Genomic DNA, 18,428 nt, shown 5'->3' with positions numbered 1-18,428 from the left:
TGGGTTCTTCTAATATGCATCTTGATAAAGCCTGGTATTAACCAGGCGAAAGCGCTCGTTTTGATTTGGATTGCTGTTCGTTTTTATTTTTGTTACGTCTATTAAAGACAGTTTTCAGTATACTTCATTGGTCGGTGGTCTTTTACTGTGGAATTATCTTATATATATATATATATATATATATATATATATATATCTATATATCTATATATATATATATATATATATATATATATATATGTATATATATATATATATATATATATATATATATATATATATATATATATATATATATATATATATATATATATATATATATATATATATATATATATATATATATATATATATATATATATATATATATATATATATATATATATATATATATATATATATATATATATATTTGTCTATATTTATATCTATATATATATCTACATATATCTACATTTATCTATATATATCTATATATATATCTACATATATATGTATATATATGCAACAGCAACCGACTTAACTAAACTATAGAAGAAAATCTCAGATACAAATCAAAAACTTTTGTAACTCAAAACAAAAATGTGAAGAAACCACACCAAGCCGAAACTGTTGCTAAGCGCTTTCGTTCATTTATTGTTACATCGAACTTCTTCAGAGCTTATAATAATCTTCAAGGTTAATGTAAGCAATGCTGTTGAGTATAGGACCAATTACAGCGAATCTCAATTTACTAGTACACAATAAAACCACTAGGACATGAAAGGTGTGGCTTGGCTGTTAGCCAAACCACTTCAAAGCACATTTAACATTTAAGTTTTCATTCAGCCCTGGAGTCATTTCAGCATTTAGCAGCAATTGCCACCTTAGTTCTTTTAGTTCAAGCAGTGTTTACAGTCCCCAAAGAACTGGTTCACTTGTTCAAGAGTAAAAAACTTGAATGTAGTAAATGAAGCACAAATTGCACTGTGTCTGCCTAAAGCATTGTTGTTGTATTGTGCCCTGATTGCTGCTAAATGCTCTTTTACCCTGTCTGAAAGTTTCCTAATAGTTTTCCCCACATAGAAGGACTGACAAGACTCACAAACTGCAGCATAGACTACAAAAGATGAATGGCAGTTAAAATTATTATTGAATTTGACCTTAATGTCACAGTGTTGAAAGCAATCGCCTTAGCTGAAACGGCGCCCTAGGCGAAGTAGTGCTCCGTCGCCCCTTAAGCCCCACCCACACCAAACTCAAGGAACACCCCTAGTTGAGCCATGCCCACAGATCTGCCACTCCCACAAAACACTCCAGTTCTTTCAGTGTTTAAATGCATGAAAATCTAAGTCATACTGTAAGACACCTTGTAGTGTAGTTGACTGCAGTTGAAGGCCGAATTCTCCTTAACAAACCTGGTTGATCTTTAGCTAGTGTAGCATTCATCTACAGTCCTGAGACAGTATTAACTTTTTTGCAAGATGCATTGATGTTTACATGTAGAAGTTATCATTTGGTCTAGTGTAGCAGCAACTCTACATTAACATTACTATATACCCTGATGTTTTTCATGCTCTTCACAGGTCAGCCATCAAGTCCACATACTTCAGACAGCCACACATTGTGATGTGGTGGTGCTGCAGCTGTATGCTGACCCAGAGGCCAAAAAGGAAAGCAGTGTTACTGCTACAGTGACTGACGTCTTGAACTTTGCATACAACTTACCAACATCAAGCAAATGTAGGTTTTGTAAAACTGAATTTGAAACTGTCGCACACCTAGTTGCTGGCTGTGACTTACTAATGGCAGAAGAACTGTATACTGAAAGGCATAATAATGTGGCAAGCTGCTGCACTGGAGATTGTGCAAACATTATGGTATTGAAGTGGCTGAAAAATACTGGAAACATGAGCCACAAAGCATCATAGAAAATGATGAAGTCTACATCACATGGGATCACCCATTACCAAAAGTTCAAAAGATAGATGCTAGAAAACTGGATATAGTGGTCCAAGAAAAGAAGACAAAAGTAGCATTGATCATTGAAATCACTACACCCAGTGATTACAGTATCCTGCGCACAGAGAGACACAAAGTTATAAAATATCAGGATTTGCAAGCAGAAATGAGAGCAATGTGGAAGAAAGATACCCAGATAGTTCCAATAGCAGTAGGAGCGACAGGTCTTATAAAAAAAGAGTCTACAATCATATTTAAATATGCTACCAATACACGCAACTCCATACGATTTACAGAAGGAGTCATTACTCGGCACATTGCGGGTGCTGCGAAGAGCACTTTTGGCTGACATGAAAAAGTGAAACAATAATAATTTTATGAACTTTAATCTTACTTTGACTTAGGAATGGGGTCCATGGTATTAGAAACCCAAAAGATTTGAAGAAATTAAAACAGGGACAGGTATTTTTTGTAGAGGATACCACCACTGTGGAGCAGACTCAATATCCACATAAAACAAAGTTCATCCCTGTCCATTTTCAAGCACAACTTAGATCTATGGATGGGAAACAGAAAATTTACCCCAGGACTGCCGCCTGTACTACTAATGGATAAAGGCAATTCCCAAATGCTTTATCAATTATCTATGGTATGATTCTAGTTATTCTTATTAGAGGTAATATATAATTATCGACCATGGGTAGATAAGGCTAATCTATTACCAAATGAGATAGGTTATTTCTAACACAAAAAAAGGGAAACTAGCTAGATTTAACATAACCCTCAAGGGCAACTAGCCTAATACTTACCTATGAACTTGTGAACCTATAGGCATTAGTTTTGCCATAGTGCTGTTAGTAAAGACTCCTGGAATTAAATCTGGACCCATACTGCAGTTACATTTTTCATGAGTTATGGAAGTAAAAAAATAAAATGGTGATTATATTTTGAAAAAGAATTGGATGACAAAATATCATTTTTCTGAACCTCTGACTGATCAAAATTTTTTTTCTCTTCTGACACTGGGTAACATTTATAAAATCATCAGGATGATTGTAAATGACATATACAATGTGGATCCGTCACCAACATACAAAATGTATTACTGTCACTGACAAGAGAATGAGAAACTGGCCTTTCCTCTAAAACTAACAGCACAGATGTATACCACTGATATAGTAACAGTATTCTGTAAGAAATACATTTTGAGTTACAAGTGAGAAAAGCTACATTTTGTTGTTTTTGTTGTTGTTGTTCCTGAGGTATTAATTTCCGGGTTCAGGCACCTAGCCAGCGAAACATTTCCCTGTGGTACATTTGACTGGGGACACATGGCTGAAGTGACATTCAGCTGCAGTGAAATATGGCTGTTTGCAAATTCCCTGTGGGCAAAGAGAATCACACCCTGCCATGCTCACAGCTTTAATAACCAAATGAATGGTGGCAGAAGAAGTAATGAGTGTTGTGCTCAGTGTACAGTACATACTTATGTAACTACAACATGTAGAAGTATGCTACAGCATGAAGGAAATCCTGCAGGATACTGTAGTCACATTTATGCTCAAGTATGTGTTTTAGGTAATGTTCCTTAGACACTGTGACGGGGGTAGTGGTCCACACACTCCAATTATAAAAGCACTGCCCATTGTGCACTGCATTTTTACTACCACTGACATGCCCTCTGGCCAGTCTGCTGCTGATGCCTGCCATATTGCCTACTGTCTCATGTTCCCGTGGGGACTATGGACATTGCTTTCCCCCTGTGCATTTGGTTACTGAAACTGTGGGCATGGCAGCATATGCTTTTGTTTGCCCACAGGGAATTTGCAAACAGCCATATTTCTCTGCAGCTGAATGTTACTTCAGGCATGTGTCCCCAGTCAAATGTACCACAGGGAAATGTCTCACTGCCTAGGCACCTGAACCCTTAATTTCCTTTCTTTCTGGTGATAGAATTTCATCTTGATAGTTACTTAGAGGTGCTGCGAATAAGGGGGCCTTACCATCATAAGGACATAGGAAATTGGTAACCGAGAAAAGAGAAAAGATGGTGGAGACACTGCATTAGAAGCTATATGAAGGCATGCTAGAAGAACTTCAAAACACAGTTTTGAAGAAAGAAGTAATGAGAACATGATAGAAACCTTTAAGTGCCATAAGGAATACAGATGTTTGCTTAGTGCTATATTTAAAAAAGAGTGGTGTACATTAAGTTGAAGCTGTAAGCTCACAGCTCAGGGGAGATACTTGGAAGTATTATTTCAAGGAGACAAAAGTAAATGCTTTAGTGCCGTCTTAATCAAGTGATGGAAGCATCAAAACAGAATTAGAGTTAAAAAATGCAAAGGATAGACATAAGATAATTCTTATGAGGAGTGAAGAAAAGGAAAATGTATGGAAATGGCTGACTAGGAGGGCTAAGTGCTACCCACATCTATATTAAAGTTGTTGTTGTGTCTTTCAGCTTAGGGGTCGCCACAGTGGAACTCTGGTCCGCTAATGTTTGGTAGTGGATTTTTACGTGCCGAGTTACCAGCCCTGATGCACAACCTTCAACGAAGGCATGCCTATTCACACATGCCTCCACACAGAAGACGCTGTAGCTGAGAATCGAATGCGAAAACGTCTTGCTGTGAGGCGACAATGCTACCGCAACACCACTACCGCGGGTCTACCACTTCTATATTAAAGCATTCCTATAAATTAAAGCCATGAATAAATGCAAATAAAATTATTTAACTAAAGAAAAGAAAACAAGAAATATAATATTCCACACTCAGAATCTAGTATATACTTTAGACAAAATAATGTCTTTTGCTTATTTTTTTGCAGGAAAATTAGTCATGCTGGGTTTAGACACCTACAAAACAAAATTATGTCACCTTTTGTTATACAAATAAGGAATTACATGACAGTTTTTCTTTTAGGTTCTGTATAGAGTTTAAAATGTGCTTTTTATAACTTTATGGTCAACTTGATCTCAAGCGACATTCACATCAAACAATAAACTACACAAGACTTAGCATCTAGGTGAAAGGTTGCTAAGATAAACCTCTTTTCCAAGTATTAAAACAAAGAAGTACCTGGTTAGAAAAACAGAGGGCTTATTCACTTTGGCATCAGAGGATGTATTCAGAATTTGGTATCTAGAGGAGGACAGCTAGTGAATATTCTAAGTTTAGAAAAAAAACCTGAGGCAATGTAAAACCAGTTTAGCTATGGCATTATAAAGCTGTTAAAGGAATAGTGTCATGTTTAGGATACAATAAATAAAACTATGCTGGTGTAGTTTTCCAGGAAAAGGATTCAGGCAATTCTTGATTAAAGGATATTTCTGAGACAAGTTTATAATATTTTTACAAACTTGAAATCAATCATACTGACTAGATAATACTAAATTAAGTACTGCATACTTCCATTTTCATACACTGAGATTGTATTTCAGAATTTCCATCGACTGGAGTAAAAATAAATTAAAACAATATAAACAGAATTATGTTTCTTTAAGCAGTGAACATTGTCAAAGAAGCAAGGATGAAACTAATCAAGCCTACTAGAATATTTTCCCATTTTAGAAAAGGTTTTATATATTTTATCCTCATGACTCATTTATTTAGGTATGACAGGCAGATGCGACAGTAATGACATATGTCAAGATCAGCGAGAAACCCTGTTTTAGATGTGAATTAAATAAAATAACCATTAGGATGCTGTTGGTAATAATGCCTTTACTACTCGGCACCATAAAAATCGACTGCCAATAATTAGCGGACCGGAGTTCCGCTGTGGCGACCCCTAACCGGGAAAAGCCGAAAAGACAAACAACAACTTCTTATTAATATTTCCAGAACTTGATTCTGTTAAGTGGTTCTCTGATTTTCTCCCAATTAATTTGCCTGCTTCTCTCTAGAACTGATATAATTCTAGAAGTTTCTTCATTATCCATCATACTGGAACTGCACTTAAGGTTTTGATCCTCCAAAAACATAGTTTAACATGAATGCAATAGTTACTGGCTAGTAACAGTTTGTAATTTTGTTATGATCCAGTAGGATATATAACTTGGAGATGGCACGTATACGCCAGCAAGCAAGAATGGTATACAGACTCCTTGATAAACTCATAGGAAGTCTGAGTCTGCCACAAAACAAACAATGTAACAGAGAGATATCTGTCTAATGTTAATAACAAGACAAGGCTTGACAATAATTTGGTAGAAATGTTATCTGGTCATGATAAGTTTGGAAAATTAATTTTTTTTAATGTGAAGTAAACAATGAATTCAGAAAGGTGACATTTAGATTAATTCCACGGAGACAGATGAACACATCCACTTTATAATGCATTGCAGTCAATTAAATTAAATAAATATTCAAAAAAATCATTATTTCCATTTCAGACAGATCCCCTCTAGTTCTACTGCAAACTTCCAACATTTTTCTGAATCGACTTACCTTCAAAAGCCAAGGGAAGCAATTCAGCAAACAACAAGGGACACGAGGAGAAAAAAAAACGAAAATCCAACTTGGTAGCCCACCGCGTGTTGTACAGGGAGCTAGTCCACACTGATTATCCACACCAACGCCGTCCAGAGAGTCACCGATCAGGAACAGAACAGGAAGTAATGCCACTCACTCTAAGCCAATATATACACGCCCACCTCAGCAGTGAAGAAAGGAATGAGAGGCGGGCGTGAGCTGCATTATATACTCTGGATTGGAGGCAGCCAGGGATGTCATGGTACCAAAGCATCATTGATTGGATGCTTTAATGCCAACCAAGAGCAGCCACTGAAAACTCGTCGGGGGGGGGGTGGGAATGGAATAGCTAGCACTGTAGGTTATTCTATCATACTGTAAAACCTAATGAATGAATTACAGAAGTGGGGGAGGGCGCAATGCTGGAAAGAGAGATTTAACAGAAATTGCGCCCTTTACGATGTCTGCCTTTATGGCGCCATAGGCGGCCGCCTAGTTTGCCTATGCCTAAGGCCGGCCCTGAAAGCAATAATGCAACCTTGTGAAAATAAAAGGACAAATAACACAGTTATTACACACAAACATGCCTTTAGTGTTATTCAATTGAGTCTGTGATTCTTGTGCTTCAGAGTCCCTAGTATGGGCTGCTAGGGAGAGCCATGATCAGGTCTGACAGCCCAGTATTCAATTCAGAGACATGCTAATCAGACATAAATGAAAACTTTCTCATTGTGGCTATACCATGTCTTTGTATTAATTTCTCTCTATTGTTTTGCGTAATCAGCAGGAGCTTTGAGCTTCCGTGAATCACAAGGTCTAACTTTACAACAACTGATCAAGTCTAGTCAGTGACAGTGGAACGTGTGCAGCAACTCACATGGGACATCCAGAGCATGGGGCTCCCAGTTCTGAATCAGACTGACCCATTACTGCTCCATATATTTTTCAACTATAGAAAAGGGATTAGATATGCCATTGTAAACTTGGAGAGGTGTTCAAGATCACAAACCACTGTGCTAAGATTTTTAAAGTAATTTTGGAAACTAATATCAACTAGCCTATCAACAAACATCCATATAAAAACTTCAGTTGGCATAAAAGAACTCTCAAAAAGTTTCAAGTACACAGCTTCCCATGTACTGATTTATAGGAGAAGATATGTTAAATGTCTCACACTTTTAGCCAGTTGTTTGTTAAAAGAGAATTCAGTAAATAAGAAAATACAACTTATTCCTAAGTGATTTGGCAGAAATCCTAGGGTAACCAGTGACACTTCAAGATTCCTTCTTTTTGTGCTAGGACAAATGAATGTACACTTGCCTAATTTATCTACAAAACAAACCGTACTCAAGGCAGAGGCATGGACTATCTGATGGAGAGCGTGGTTTCATGCAGAAAAGCATTCAAGGTTTGTTTTGCTGATTCCTGATACTTCTTCTGGTATGTCATTATTACAAGCAGCAAAACCAACATCGAATGCTTTTCTGAAATAAACTTGTCTGTGTATCTTTTGCAGAGTTTTCACTCTTCTGTGTTATTTTCTGCTTTTTAGAACAACTCCATAAAAAGCATTCTTTTTAAAAATATATTTTTTTATATTTTTATTCTTTGTCAACTTCAGTTGCATTGTGTCCCTAATATTAACTATAATTATTTCCTTCTCAAAACTACTTATTCTTATTCTGTTTTACTGAGGTGAACACCATTTTGAGTATGTGCAAAATATAGTCAACAGTTCAGCTGTGCAATTTGATAAGCCTCTTTCCAAACATTCCAGCATTATCTGTTGTGACGTCCCCATGCTGGGCCAGTAATCAAGGAGCCTGAATCCTCATCACTGGCACTGGAGAGGGATGTGCACTTGGAATACAAATGGATACACTCATTATTTCCAGATGTAGACCTCCCTGCATCAAATACACTTTCCCTTAAGAGCACACAAGGCACACATGCTCAGTCCGGGGTCTGAATCTCTCTTTATCTGTCTCCCTCCAGCACCTCAGCACCCCACTGGTACAGCTGTAGGGTTAAGTCCTCAGCCGAGTGTCCAAGCCAAGTCCTCCAGCACCCTCTCTGTGAACCCAGTGCTTCGTGTCTCTTCCCCAAGTAACTGACACATACTCACTCTCCAAGATTTAATTTTTACACACACACACACACCTGGGAAAGCCTGGCACAGATTACTTGCTCCACCAACTTTGCCAAGACTATAAGTTAGATTCACTGCTACCAGTCAGTTACTGTAAGGCTCTTAAAAGGGTATACAATTATGCTGAGTGAAGTTAATATTAATACAAATGATAGTAGTTGACCAAGGCAGCTAGGCCTTTTGGAGTGGCCCACACAGTGTCACCAAATAAGTACAAGCACTCTCAAAAGTTAGATACTTTCTACAAGGACTAGTAACAATAAACATTTTAAATATATTTAGTAATAATAAAAGAACATGAAAATACTGAATATATATTTACAGTAAACCACAGAGTTCAAATCACAGAAAAATCACAACATTCCCCTTTGAAGCTGAGACAGGAATTTAGCACAGATGGCTACTATTGAAATCTAAATGTTTATAACAGTGCCAGGGGCTTCCCCCTCTTTTTACTGAGCTAATGAACAAATGCTTTTTCCAGGCCTAACGTCTCTGATCCTATTCAGCACTGTGGGGTGACATTTTAATGGTTTAACAATTCATTTACATTTCCCTTATTTTACTTAAAGCAAGCTTGCTGGTTAACCATTGCTGTCCCAGTATCCTCTATTAAAACATATACATGTAATTCATTAAGATAATACATGTACATTTATTTTAATTTCAGCAGAGTATACTGATACATTTTAGCACAAGCGCACCTCACAAATACATTGTCAGCACAAGCATCTGTATAAATCAGTGTAATATACAAATGACATGCAGTTCTATAATTCAGTATGATATTCAAAGGACATATCATTCTTCACAAAACTCCAGCTGGTTATGCTGACACTTGCCCATATCATCACAGCTACTGCCCTACTTCTCCTGGCATGGCTGGCAGTACCTCCTATCATTGCTGTCATAATCATCAGATTGCTTTTAAGAACAGTTTGTGGACAAACTCATTGTACAGTGGCCTACAGTTTTAGATCTGTTTATGAACTGAATGTTGGAGATCTTGTGAAATGTCTGTCAAATTACAAGTAAAAGAGAAAGAAAGAGTATACACATGAAATAGTAAATGCCAGAGACTGGAGAATATAAAAATCAATGTAACACTCTTGGCTAAAATATAGATAAATAAACATACATACATACCAGTGCTAAGGATGTCTTCTGGCAGTTCATCTCCACAAAACCTTAAAAAAAAAAAAAAAAAAAAAAAAAGTTAGCTCTAGCTTTGCTTATTATTATTTTTTAACTCTGTAAAAACAGCTGACTCCTATTAGTCTTCAAGTGTTGCAGTTTAAACTGTAAGTATCACCGACACTTTGTAACCAAGTATTACAGAAAGGCTGCTTTCTATAGCTGTTTCAGAAACCTCAGCATATTGTAAAGCACAGATCAGTTATTTAAAGCCAGTTACAGACAATGGTGAGAGGGTCAAAGGGAGCTGATTGGAGAAAAATCTGGGAAATGGAAAAACAAGAAGCAAATCCCAAAGCTTTGAGGTTAGTCCCTTATTTGAATATTCCTGAATGACTGATGAAGGTTTACCAGCTCAGTAGCCTGTGGGACCTCGTTCTTAGTTAAAAGGTTTTTATTTATTTTCATTTTTAACAAACAAAATATGACAACACAATATGAGCTACTGCTAGAGAACTATACTTAAGAAAACACTTTTGCCTGAACTTCTTCAGGTTCATTGAATAGAATGGTTTGTAAAGTGATTTAGAGTTTAATCATTGAAAATACTTGCTTTCACAAGGCTATCACTAAACTTTATTAGCCTGTTTTGTATCACATTTAACTGTGCCTGCCTTTGTGGGGTTCATATTCCTTGAAGCAAATTCTGAAAGGTTTATTACAGAACATTTTTTCAGTCTGACCTGTCCTTATTAATGCTTGTATCGGATGTAATATGAGAGGCTGTGCCCACTTGTACAGGGCTCATATTTCCTGAAATAAATTATGAAAGTCTAATTTTGTCTTGTTTGGCAAAAAGGATTACAGTGCCTGTTTATAAGAGGTTCATATACATGACTAATGTGACCAATGCCCATTATGTTTCCTGATGAAGAGAAACCTTTTTTATATGCAGGGAAGGTAGCCACTTAAAGTCACACTAGATTACTTCCATTTTTTGAAAAATACATGCATCCAGAAAAATAGCTTACAGTGGAAACAAGTCATAGTGCTTAAAACAAAGAAATCCTGCTCCAGGATGCCTTGCAAAGAGGCTTAGAAAAAAGATGCTTTCTCATTCCCATGGACAGGAATGTTCATGTATGCTTTTCCACTAAAATCCAAGGTTTTTCTTAACATCCAGAAGGAGTCCCTGTTGGACCAGACAACCGTGGTGGTGTTCCTTTTTTTATACTGGTCAAAGGCAATTACAAGCTTCCCCACAGACTGGATTTGTTTACACAAGCCATGGATTGTTTAATATACAACAGCCTTGACAACTCTTCACTTGGCTGCCTGGAAGACAGAATTTTGTTAACTTTTAGATATCTTTTTTTTTTTTTTTGAGGATATACAGCAGGTACTGAAGAAGGCCAAAAATAACTGCTACTACGAAATCATATATGTGCAGTAGGAAAAGATTTTCTAGTTGGTGCCATTCCAAAAACCAGGACCCTTTTAAGGCCCAGTTGCCTCTGATTTTTGATTATTTGTGAATAATTGTCCCCTGGTCTTTCTTACTCTTCTATCAAGATTCATCTTTTGGTTATTTCTGCATGTCTGGCTTTGGATCTCACTCCCTTTCTTCTTCTCCTAAAGACAAACAGTTTTTGAAAGGGACTCTACATTTTTTTCACCTAGAAAACAGAGGACTCCTTCTTGAGATCTTAGCTTTGTTCTTAAAAAGCTAACCCTTCTTCCATTTGAACCAGCTCATCAGGCTAATTTGAGGTTCTTAACATGGAAGTCTGTATTACTAATTGCTCTGACTTCTGCAAGAAGGGTATCTGAGCTGCAAGATCTTATGGTGAGCCAGCCCTTCCTCATTTTTTCCCATGGGCAGGGTTTATTTGAGAATAAATACTACTTTTATAACTATTTATTTATTTGACATTTGTTGACTGGGAATGTCCAAATGACCATAAACCCTTTTCAGTGGAGGCACGGGGAGAAAAGCTCCAATATGGAACACCTAAAAAGATACAAATTATACTTACTGAGGCCAAACAAGCATTAAAAAACATGAATAATTTGTTTAACATAGATAGGTATAAAATGCAAAGTAACTGTACAATTCAGTAAATCTGTATATTAAGGTTGAAAAGACCATCAGAAAAGAAGATAAGTACAAAGGGAACAGAAAGAAATTAAAATGGAGTAGATCTAAATAAAAACAAGCTAAGGGACATATAAATAAGAGAAGGGATACAAGTTCTGTGGTGTAGAAATAAGAGAAGGGATACAAGCAAGTAAAGTAGTATAGATAAGTAGTTAGAGAGCCATGAGAATAAGGGAAAGAGAGGAAAAAAAGGGAGTATTAAGTTAAGTAGATTATTTACAGGGACATCTCCAGGAGTTCAGCCAGTTAGCTTTTAGAGATGTTTTGAATTCATGAGCATTTGATATAATTCTGATGGAAAAGGGTAGTTTGTTCCAAGATTGGGCGATAGAGTGGTTATAAAGAAACTGTAACTAGCTTCAGAATTTACCTTGAGTCTATCTATTAATTGCCCTGTCTTCTTTCCAGAACTCCAAAACAAGGGAGAAAGAATACTTTACACTCTGGATGTCTACAGACAGCTCAGATACTACATGGACATAACTCAGTCCTTCAGGAAAGCCCAGCAGCTCTTTGTCTTCTATTAAAGTAAAAGGAAAAGACAACCAGTGCCAAAGCATACAATTTCTAGATGGCTGTCTCATGCCATTTCCCTTTGGAAGTGGCTTGTTATGGTGAGAGTAACAGGCAGTGTTAGAGTACACCCATCCTAGGTTTTGTTGTTTTGTGATTTTCTGGAAAAGGGTGCACTCAAAGTATTCTAGAGGCAGCAACTTGGTCCTGTGTGCATACTTTTATAAAGCATTACAAGCTGGATTCCTTTTCTAGGTTCAGAACTGGCTTTGCTAGGACCATTTTCCAGGGACACCTGGATTCTTAATTTATGTCTTTCTCTCCTTATGTTATTAAGCAAGCAATAATGCCCAACACAGTGTATGTGTTACAGTGTAAATAAAATCCTCATAGGGATGTTATGAGGCCTGGTGCCACAGGTGTAAGGCCTCATCATCTCTGGAAGGGCATTATTTACACAGTAGCACACACCTTGGAGGGCATTATTACACTTAGAGAATGGGCTGTTTCTGTTTTATTTACTTTTTTCTTACTATACTATTTTTTATATATATTTTTGATGTAAAATGTCCCTCCACCTAATGTTTCAAACTTGCTGTAGTGTATGTAACGGTATTGGAGGAAGTATTCTGCATCCAACATATAACATTTTCAAAAAAAAATATCCAGATATTTACCTCATTTTTTTGGTCCCTTACTCTAAAATGTGTGGGGGGTTTTGCCAACCATTGGTAATTGAAGTCACAAAATAACATTTGAGTTTCATATTTTATTTCCTTCAGAAAATGCATGCTGACACAAATCCTGTAATTTAAGCAACTTTCTAATTTTATGAGAGCAATATTTATAATCTGTTCCTATTTTTGAGCCTGTGTTCCCACTTTATTTTAGGCAGATTTCTTGACCTAAGAGGTGGAAAGGTACGCAAACACCTCTTAATTGCTGGTGTCACTGTTGGAGCAATCTCTCACTGTCTCTCTAACACACAAACACACTTCTGTTTTCTTGCATACAAGCATGCACATGCTTATACATGCAGACAGAAACATAAACACACACACTTTTTCCTTTCTTTCTTTTACATTTCTTTTAATTTCACTCAGTAAACATCAAAGCGCTGCTTAGCGGGTGTAAAATAATGGCTTGATCAATCTCACTCTCATGTTCATGCATGCATACACACACACAACACACACACTTTTCTTTCTTTTTTAATTTTTTTTTTTTTATTTTATACTTCCTAAACAGCAAAACTGCTGCTTAGTGAATGAAAAATAATGGTGGCTGTTAGCTTTCTAACAATCCGAGCTCCATGGCAGCTTAATATGCTGCTATGAAGTGACAGATTTGTTTTTCAGCAGGTATTACCTGTACATTAACACCCTGTTGAAGAATGTTTGTTCTCCAATCAGTGATGACTTATAGGTTGCCCATTCTCTAAGGTGTGTTAATCTATCCTAATAGCTTAGGCCATTGCAACAGTGAGCTAATGTTAAACATAGTACAGACATGTAAGTAAGCTTATCATAACAGTAGATGTTCTAGTAGATCACTTCAGTAGCCATACCTGCCATCTGTCTCCCTTGTTTTGTTTTTGTTTATGTATTGCCAGGGTGTGGATGCATATAGTTGCCCTTGTTTTACTTTTATTTGCCATACATTTTTTCCTTTCAGGACCATTGCCTCTCTTCTTGGGGCAAGAAAGTTGTGAAGTTTTTGGTGCTCTGATTGCCTTTTACACAGAGCACTGCTCAAACTTTCTGGCAGTGAGAGTGCATGGAAGGTGCCTTTAAGCTTTGAAAAGGTGGCCAATTGCTCACATCTTTGATAGGATATAACCTTAATATTTTAAGCTACTGCAGCAATGCTGTATTAACATCTGTTGTTATGGTAAGTTTACCTACACAGCTGGACTTTTTCCATCACTAATGGGTGGAGTTTTGTTCCTACTCATATTTGAACATCTGACTGAATGGTATTAACTCTTGTGCTGGATGTTTTATAATCCAGTACCTTCTTATGCTGTGCACCTGCTGTTTCCATGGCAGCCTGTTAATACTGGCAATCCTTCTGTCTTTTTGTGTGTTAGCAATGATAATTTCTGACAAGTCATTTGCCTGGGTGAAGATAATGGAGTCTGCCTTCTGTGAACTGTTCCATGAGAGCCACAGAAATTTTTGAATTGAGTGCTTTTAAATGTGCACTGTTATTGCATGTAATATGCCAGTCAGTGAGAAAGTCTTGTTGAAGACAAACATTATAACATTACAGTCATGTGGGAAGAGAGACAGATGTAACGTACTTTGCAGCTATTCATTTCTTAATACTAGCAGACAGTCTGCTGTAGACTGACTTATACAATTCTATATTTAAATTCATCCAGGGTACTGCTTGTGACTCTGAAATCTTGTGCCAGAGTACTTTAGTTTTTCTGAACATTAGCTTTGACAAGTAAACAGTTATGTAGGGCTTTCTTACACATTCATAGTTTGTTACTAGGCATGCAATCCAGGACCCATTAAGAGGCCTAGCCCAAATTCCCAATTACCACAAAGCACTGCCTGGTAAGCTGATTTGTTCAAGGTCACACAGTAGGCAAATGAAGGCTGGGGGAATCAAAGCATAGTAAGTAGCTCATTGACAGCTCATAACCTTAATTCTCTGCGCTACCTGTCAGACTGATCAAGCCTATCTATATTTGGGAACCAAATTTCTCTTTAGTCATTGATGGAGATATATATATATATATATATATATATATATATATATATATATATATATATATATATATGGTAGAGATGTATAGCTATAGATAAATATATTTATATCTATATATGGTTCCCCTTCAAAACATCTAAATCTCATAACATCGAATCTCAAAACACTGAGACCATAACATTGAAAACCCAAAACATCTAAAATTCATAACATCGAATTTCATAACATTGAAAATGTATAACATCGGGTAGTGTATTATCAAACGTGTAAATGTTATAGTTTAATCTGTTATTTTTGTGGTATCACTATGAGATGTAGTTTTTATTTCTATAGTTATTATTTATATAGTGTATGAATTAAAACTCTTTATATAGTGTTTATTTTGCCACTCTGTATATGTTTTTACATCATACAGGTAAGTAATTTAGACATTATGTGTACATTCTTTATGGTGATCGCAATACAGTGGGGTTAGGAAATTACCTTTTTCCCACTGTAGTGCAATCTCTGAGTTGGTATATTTAATTTACGGAGGGTGTGGGGGGTTCAGGGGGGCTTGCCCCCCTACAGAAACATAGTAAAAAGTGTGTTTGTTAGTTTGGTGGTGTGACAGGTAGATGGTTTGGGTTTTCTATGTTATGGTCTCAGTGTTTTGAGATTCATTATTATGAGATTTCGATGTTTTGAAGGGGAACCCTATATATATATATATATATATATATATATATATATATATATATATATTTTTTTTTACACATTTTCATTCTTGTTCATTTTATCAAATAATTACCATCAGCTGAAATAGCAACATTGTATACAGCAAAGACTAAGCATACAAGATTTGGGACACTTAGATTGAAAGGTGAATATTTAATAAAGCACACAGGGGTTGACACTGTAGATTCATTTAAAGACCTTGGTATATGGGTAGATCTAGCTTTGTGGTTTTTCTAATCATATCAATGAATAGGTTAATGATAGATCTGATGTTGTCACTTTTCATTCTATTTTCATCCTGTGGGTTTGGATCCAACCCTCGAATCTGACTCTGCCATTGCAATAGTTTGTGGCAACCAACAAACTCTCGAGCTCCTCCCGTACCCATAATGCACCCTTCCCAAATTACCTCAGATCTCGTTTGCCGCTTTTGCGAAGACATGGTTTGCCAGTAGAGCTCATGCAGTTAAATGTTATTTTCTATATATTCTTTTCAAAACATTCTAAGAATTCTTTAAACAGCTTCTTGTTTTGTTTATCTAACCCTTACTTAACTTCTACCTTGAACTTCCCTTTTTACTGACTTTTCACCCTTCTGTTTCTTCGTATGAAATACCTAGGGATACTATTGTTATTATCCTTTTTACACCTTGTGTGTAGTCCTTATTTTACCATTGTTGGTAACTTCTGTTCTTACTGTCCCTTTAAAAAAATCTAGTTGTAGTTTTCTCTGTTTATGACTTCTCTCCCTTTTTTACTAGCATTGGCTGAAAAAGAGAAGGATAAAGGTAAGCCACCTGGCTTCAAAAAATGTGCCAAATGCAGGCACAAAATACCAGTTAGTGATTCTGTTGTGCTCTGTGTTTATTGTCTCGGTCCTCTGCATCTTCAGGAGGACTGTGCGATTTGCCACTCATTCAACCATAGGGTGGTGGCTGAATGAAAAAATAAATTAATACTTAAAGGTTTATTGCCTTCCTCCTTTGATGAGGCAATTTCTGGAGCTTCCCCTGTAGAAAAATCAAAAAAGGGCAAATCTAGACAAGCTAGCCCTGCATCATCTTCTTCCTCAACAGTGTCAAATAAAGGAAGAAAAAGGCCCGCTTCGGTTCTGACCTGTCAGATCCAACTGCTAAAAAGTCTAAGATATCTGATTTGACTTCTTCATCAGATCTGAAAGCCAAAAAGCATAGACCTTCAGACCTTCAGATCAGTCTATTTCCTTGGATCCTACACGCCTTAAGGAAAAGGACTCTTCAGAGTTGATAATCTTGGATCCGATAGAAACATTAACTCCAGCTCCACAATACCTTCTAAAAACTGAATATTCCCCTTCGATTGATCCAGTCCCATTCAGAGTCCATTTGCCATTTTTGGAGAGACTGAAGTCACCCTCAGTAATGTCCACTCACTCTTCTGCATTCTTCAGCTCAGTTGGAGCTGGAGACCTCTCAGAGTGGTAGCGGCCTCATCGGCTCTGAAGTATGGGTTTTGATTCTGAGACTTTCTCAGCCATTTCTATGCCTCAGGGCTTCAACTTGGATTATCTTGACTGCAGCTTCAGCCTCAGGAGTATTGTCTTCTGTGCAGGGAGGGACTACAGACCAGAGGCATTCCCTCTCGGATCTGGAGTCCTATTCCTCTTGGGAGCAGTCAGTCTTTGAGGCTTTGAAGAAAGCCATGTCTGCTTCAATAGTTCAGACAGTACCTACCCTCTTGGATCTGCAACCTTCACTTCTGACATCCCTGCCTACAGCTTCTCACACTGGTCTTCCACAGGGACAGCGAGTTCCAAAACCCCAGGCTTCCCAGTAGGGTATTCCCCACCTCTTCTAATATCTCCCCAGAACACCCCATTGTGAAGGTCCCTAAGAAGAGGACATACAAGAGGAAGCACCCGGACTCCACCGAGGAATCCGTCACTGAAAACGTGGACTTCGATGAGGGCAAAGGGTCCCAAAGGTCACCTCCTAATGATGTCTCCTTTGCAGACATCTTAGAAATCCTGAAGCAGAGAGGTGACTGGAAGCCCAGCAATCCTTTGTCCGAGGAGTCTGTGTACCTGGCAGCTTTTTTTTACTCATCCACCTACCTCCTGGGTGACTCCGCCCACAGACGAGCATCTGGAATTGATCTCTGAGCAGGCATGGATGGCTCCCAACACCATTTAACCGATTTCCCAGAGACCAGATAAAATTATTACAGCCCCAGATGATAAACCATTTTGGACTAAAGGTGTACTGGTAGATGCCATGATTGTGGCAGGAACCACCAAAAAAGAACTAGCTGAGGAATGTTCTTCTATCCATCTGCTACACAAGGAGTCTCAAGACAATGGATAGGTTTGGGAAGCATGTTTATGCTTCATCAACCTTCACACTAAGGTCTTTGAACTATCTAGCACATTTTACAAGACTGAAAAGGGATCTGATAAAGGAACTTTCAAATACCCTGTAAGGATCCTTATTTGAAGAAGTACAAGCATCAGTTTCTTCTCAAATGGCCACCCTACAATCCATCTCAAACTCGTCAATGAGGCTCATCTCTCATGCAGCTGAAGGAACGACCTGAGCAGTGGGTTCAGTCATTTCTATCAGGAGGCATGCCTGAATGCGCTTAT

General features: G+C 37.3%; 1 protein-coding gene across 1 annotated transcript in view; it reads right to left on the bottom strand.

Annotated features, from left to right (window-relative positions):
• Positions 1-18,428, bottom strand: part of TNFAIP6 (TNF alpha induced protein 6) — a 577,009-nt gene that overhangs the window by 22,558 nt on the left and 536,023 nt on the right. Inside the window, exon 5 of the mRNA XM_044074884.1 lies at positions 9,715-9,755. Coding sequence (XP_043930819.1) covers positions 9,715-9,755 — 41 coding nt within the window. The remainder of the gene's footprint in view (positions 1-9,714; positions 9,756-18,428) is intronic.

Source organism: Protopterus annectens, chromosome 6.part0 (genome assembly GCF_019279795.1).
Source record: "Protopterus annectens isolate FY-2018-M chromosome 6.part0, PAN1.0, whole genome shotgun sequence".
In the NCBI taxonomy this organism is placed as follows: Eukaryota; Metazoa; Chordata; order Ceratodontiformes; family Protopteridae; genus Protopterus; species Protopterus annectens.
Note: the sequence above shows the minus strand (reverse complement) of the source record. Positions and strands in the feature narration are given on the sequence as shown.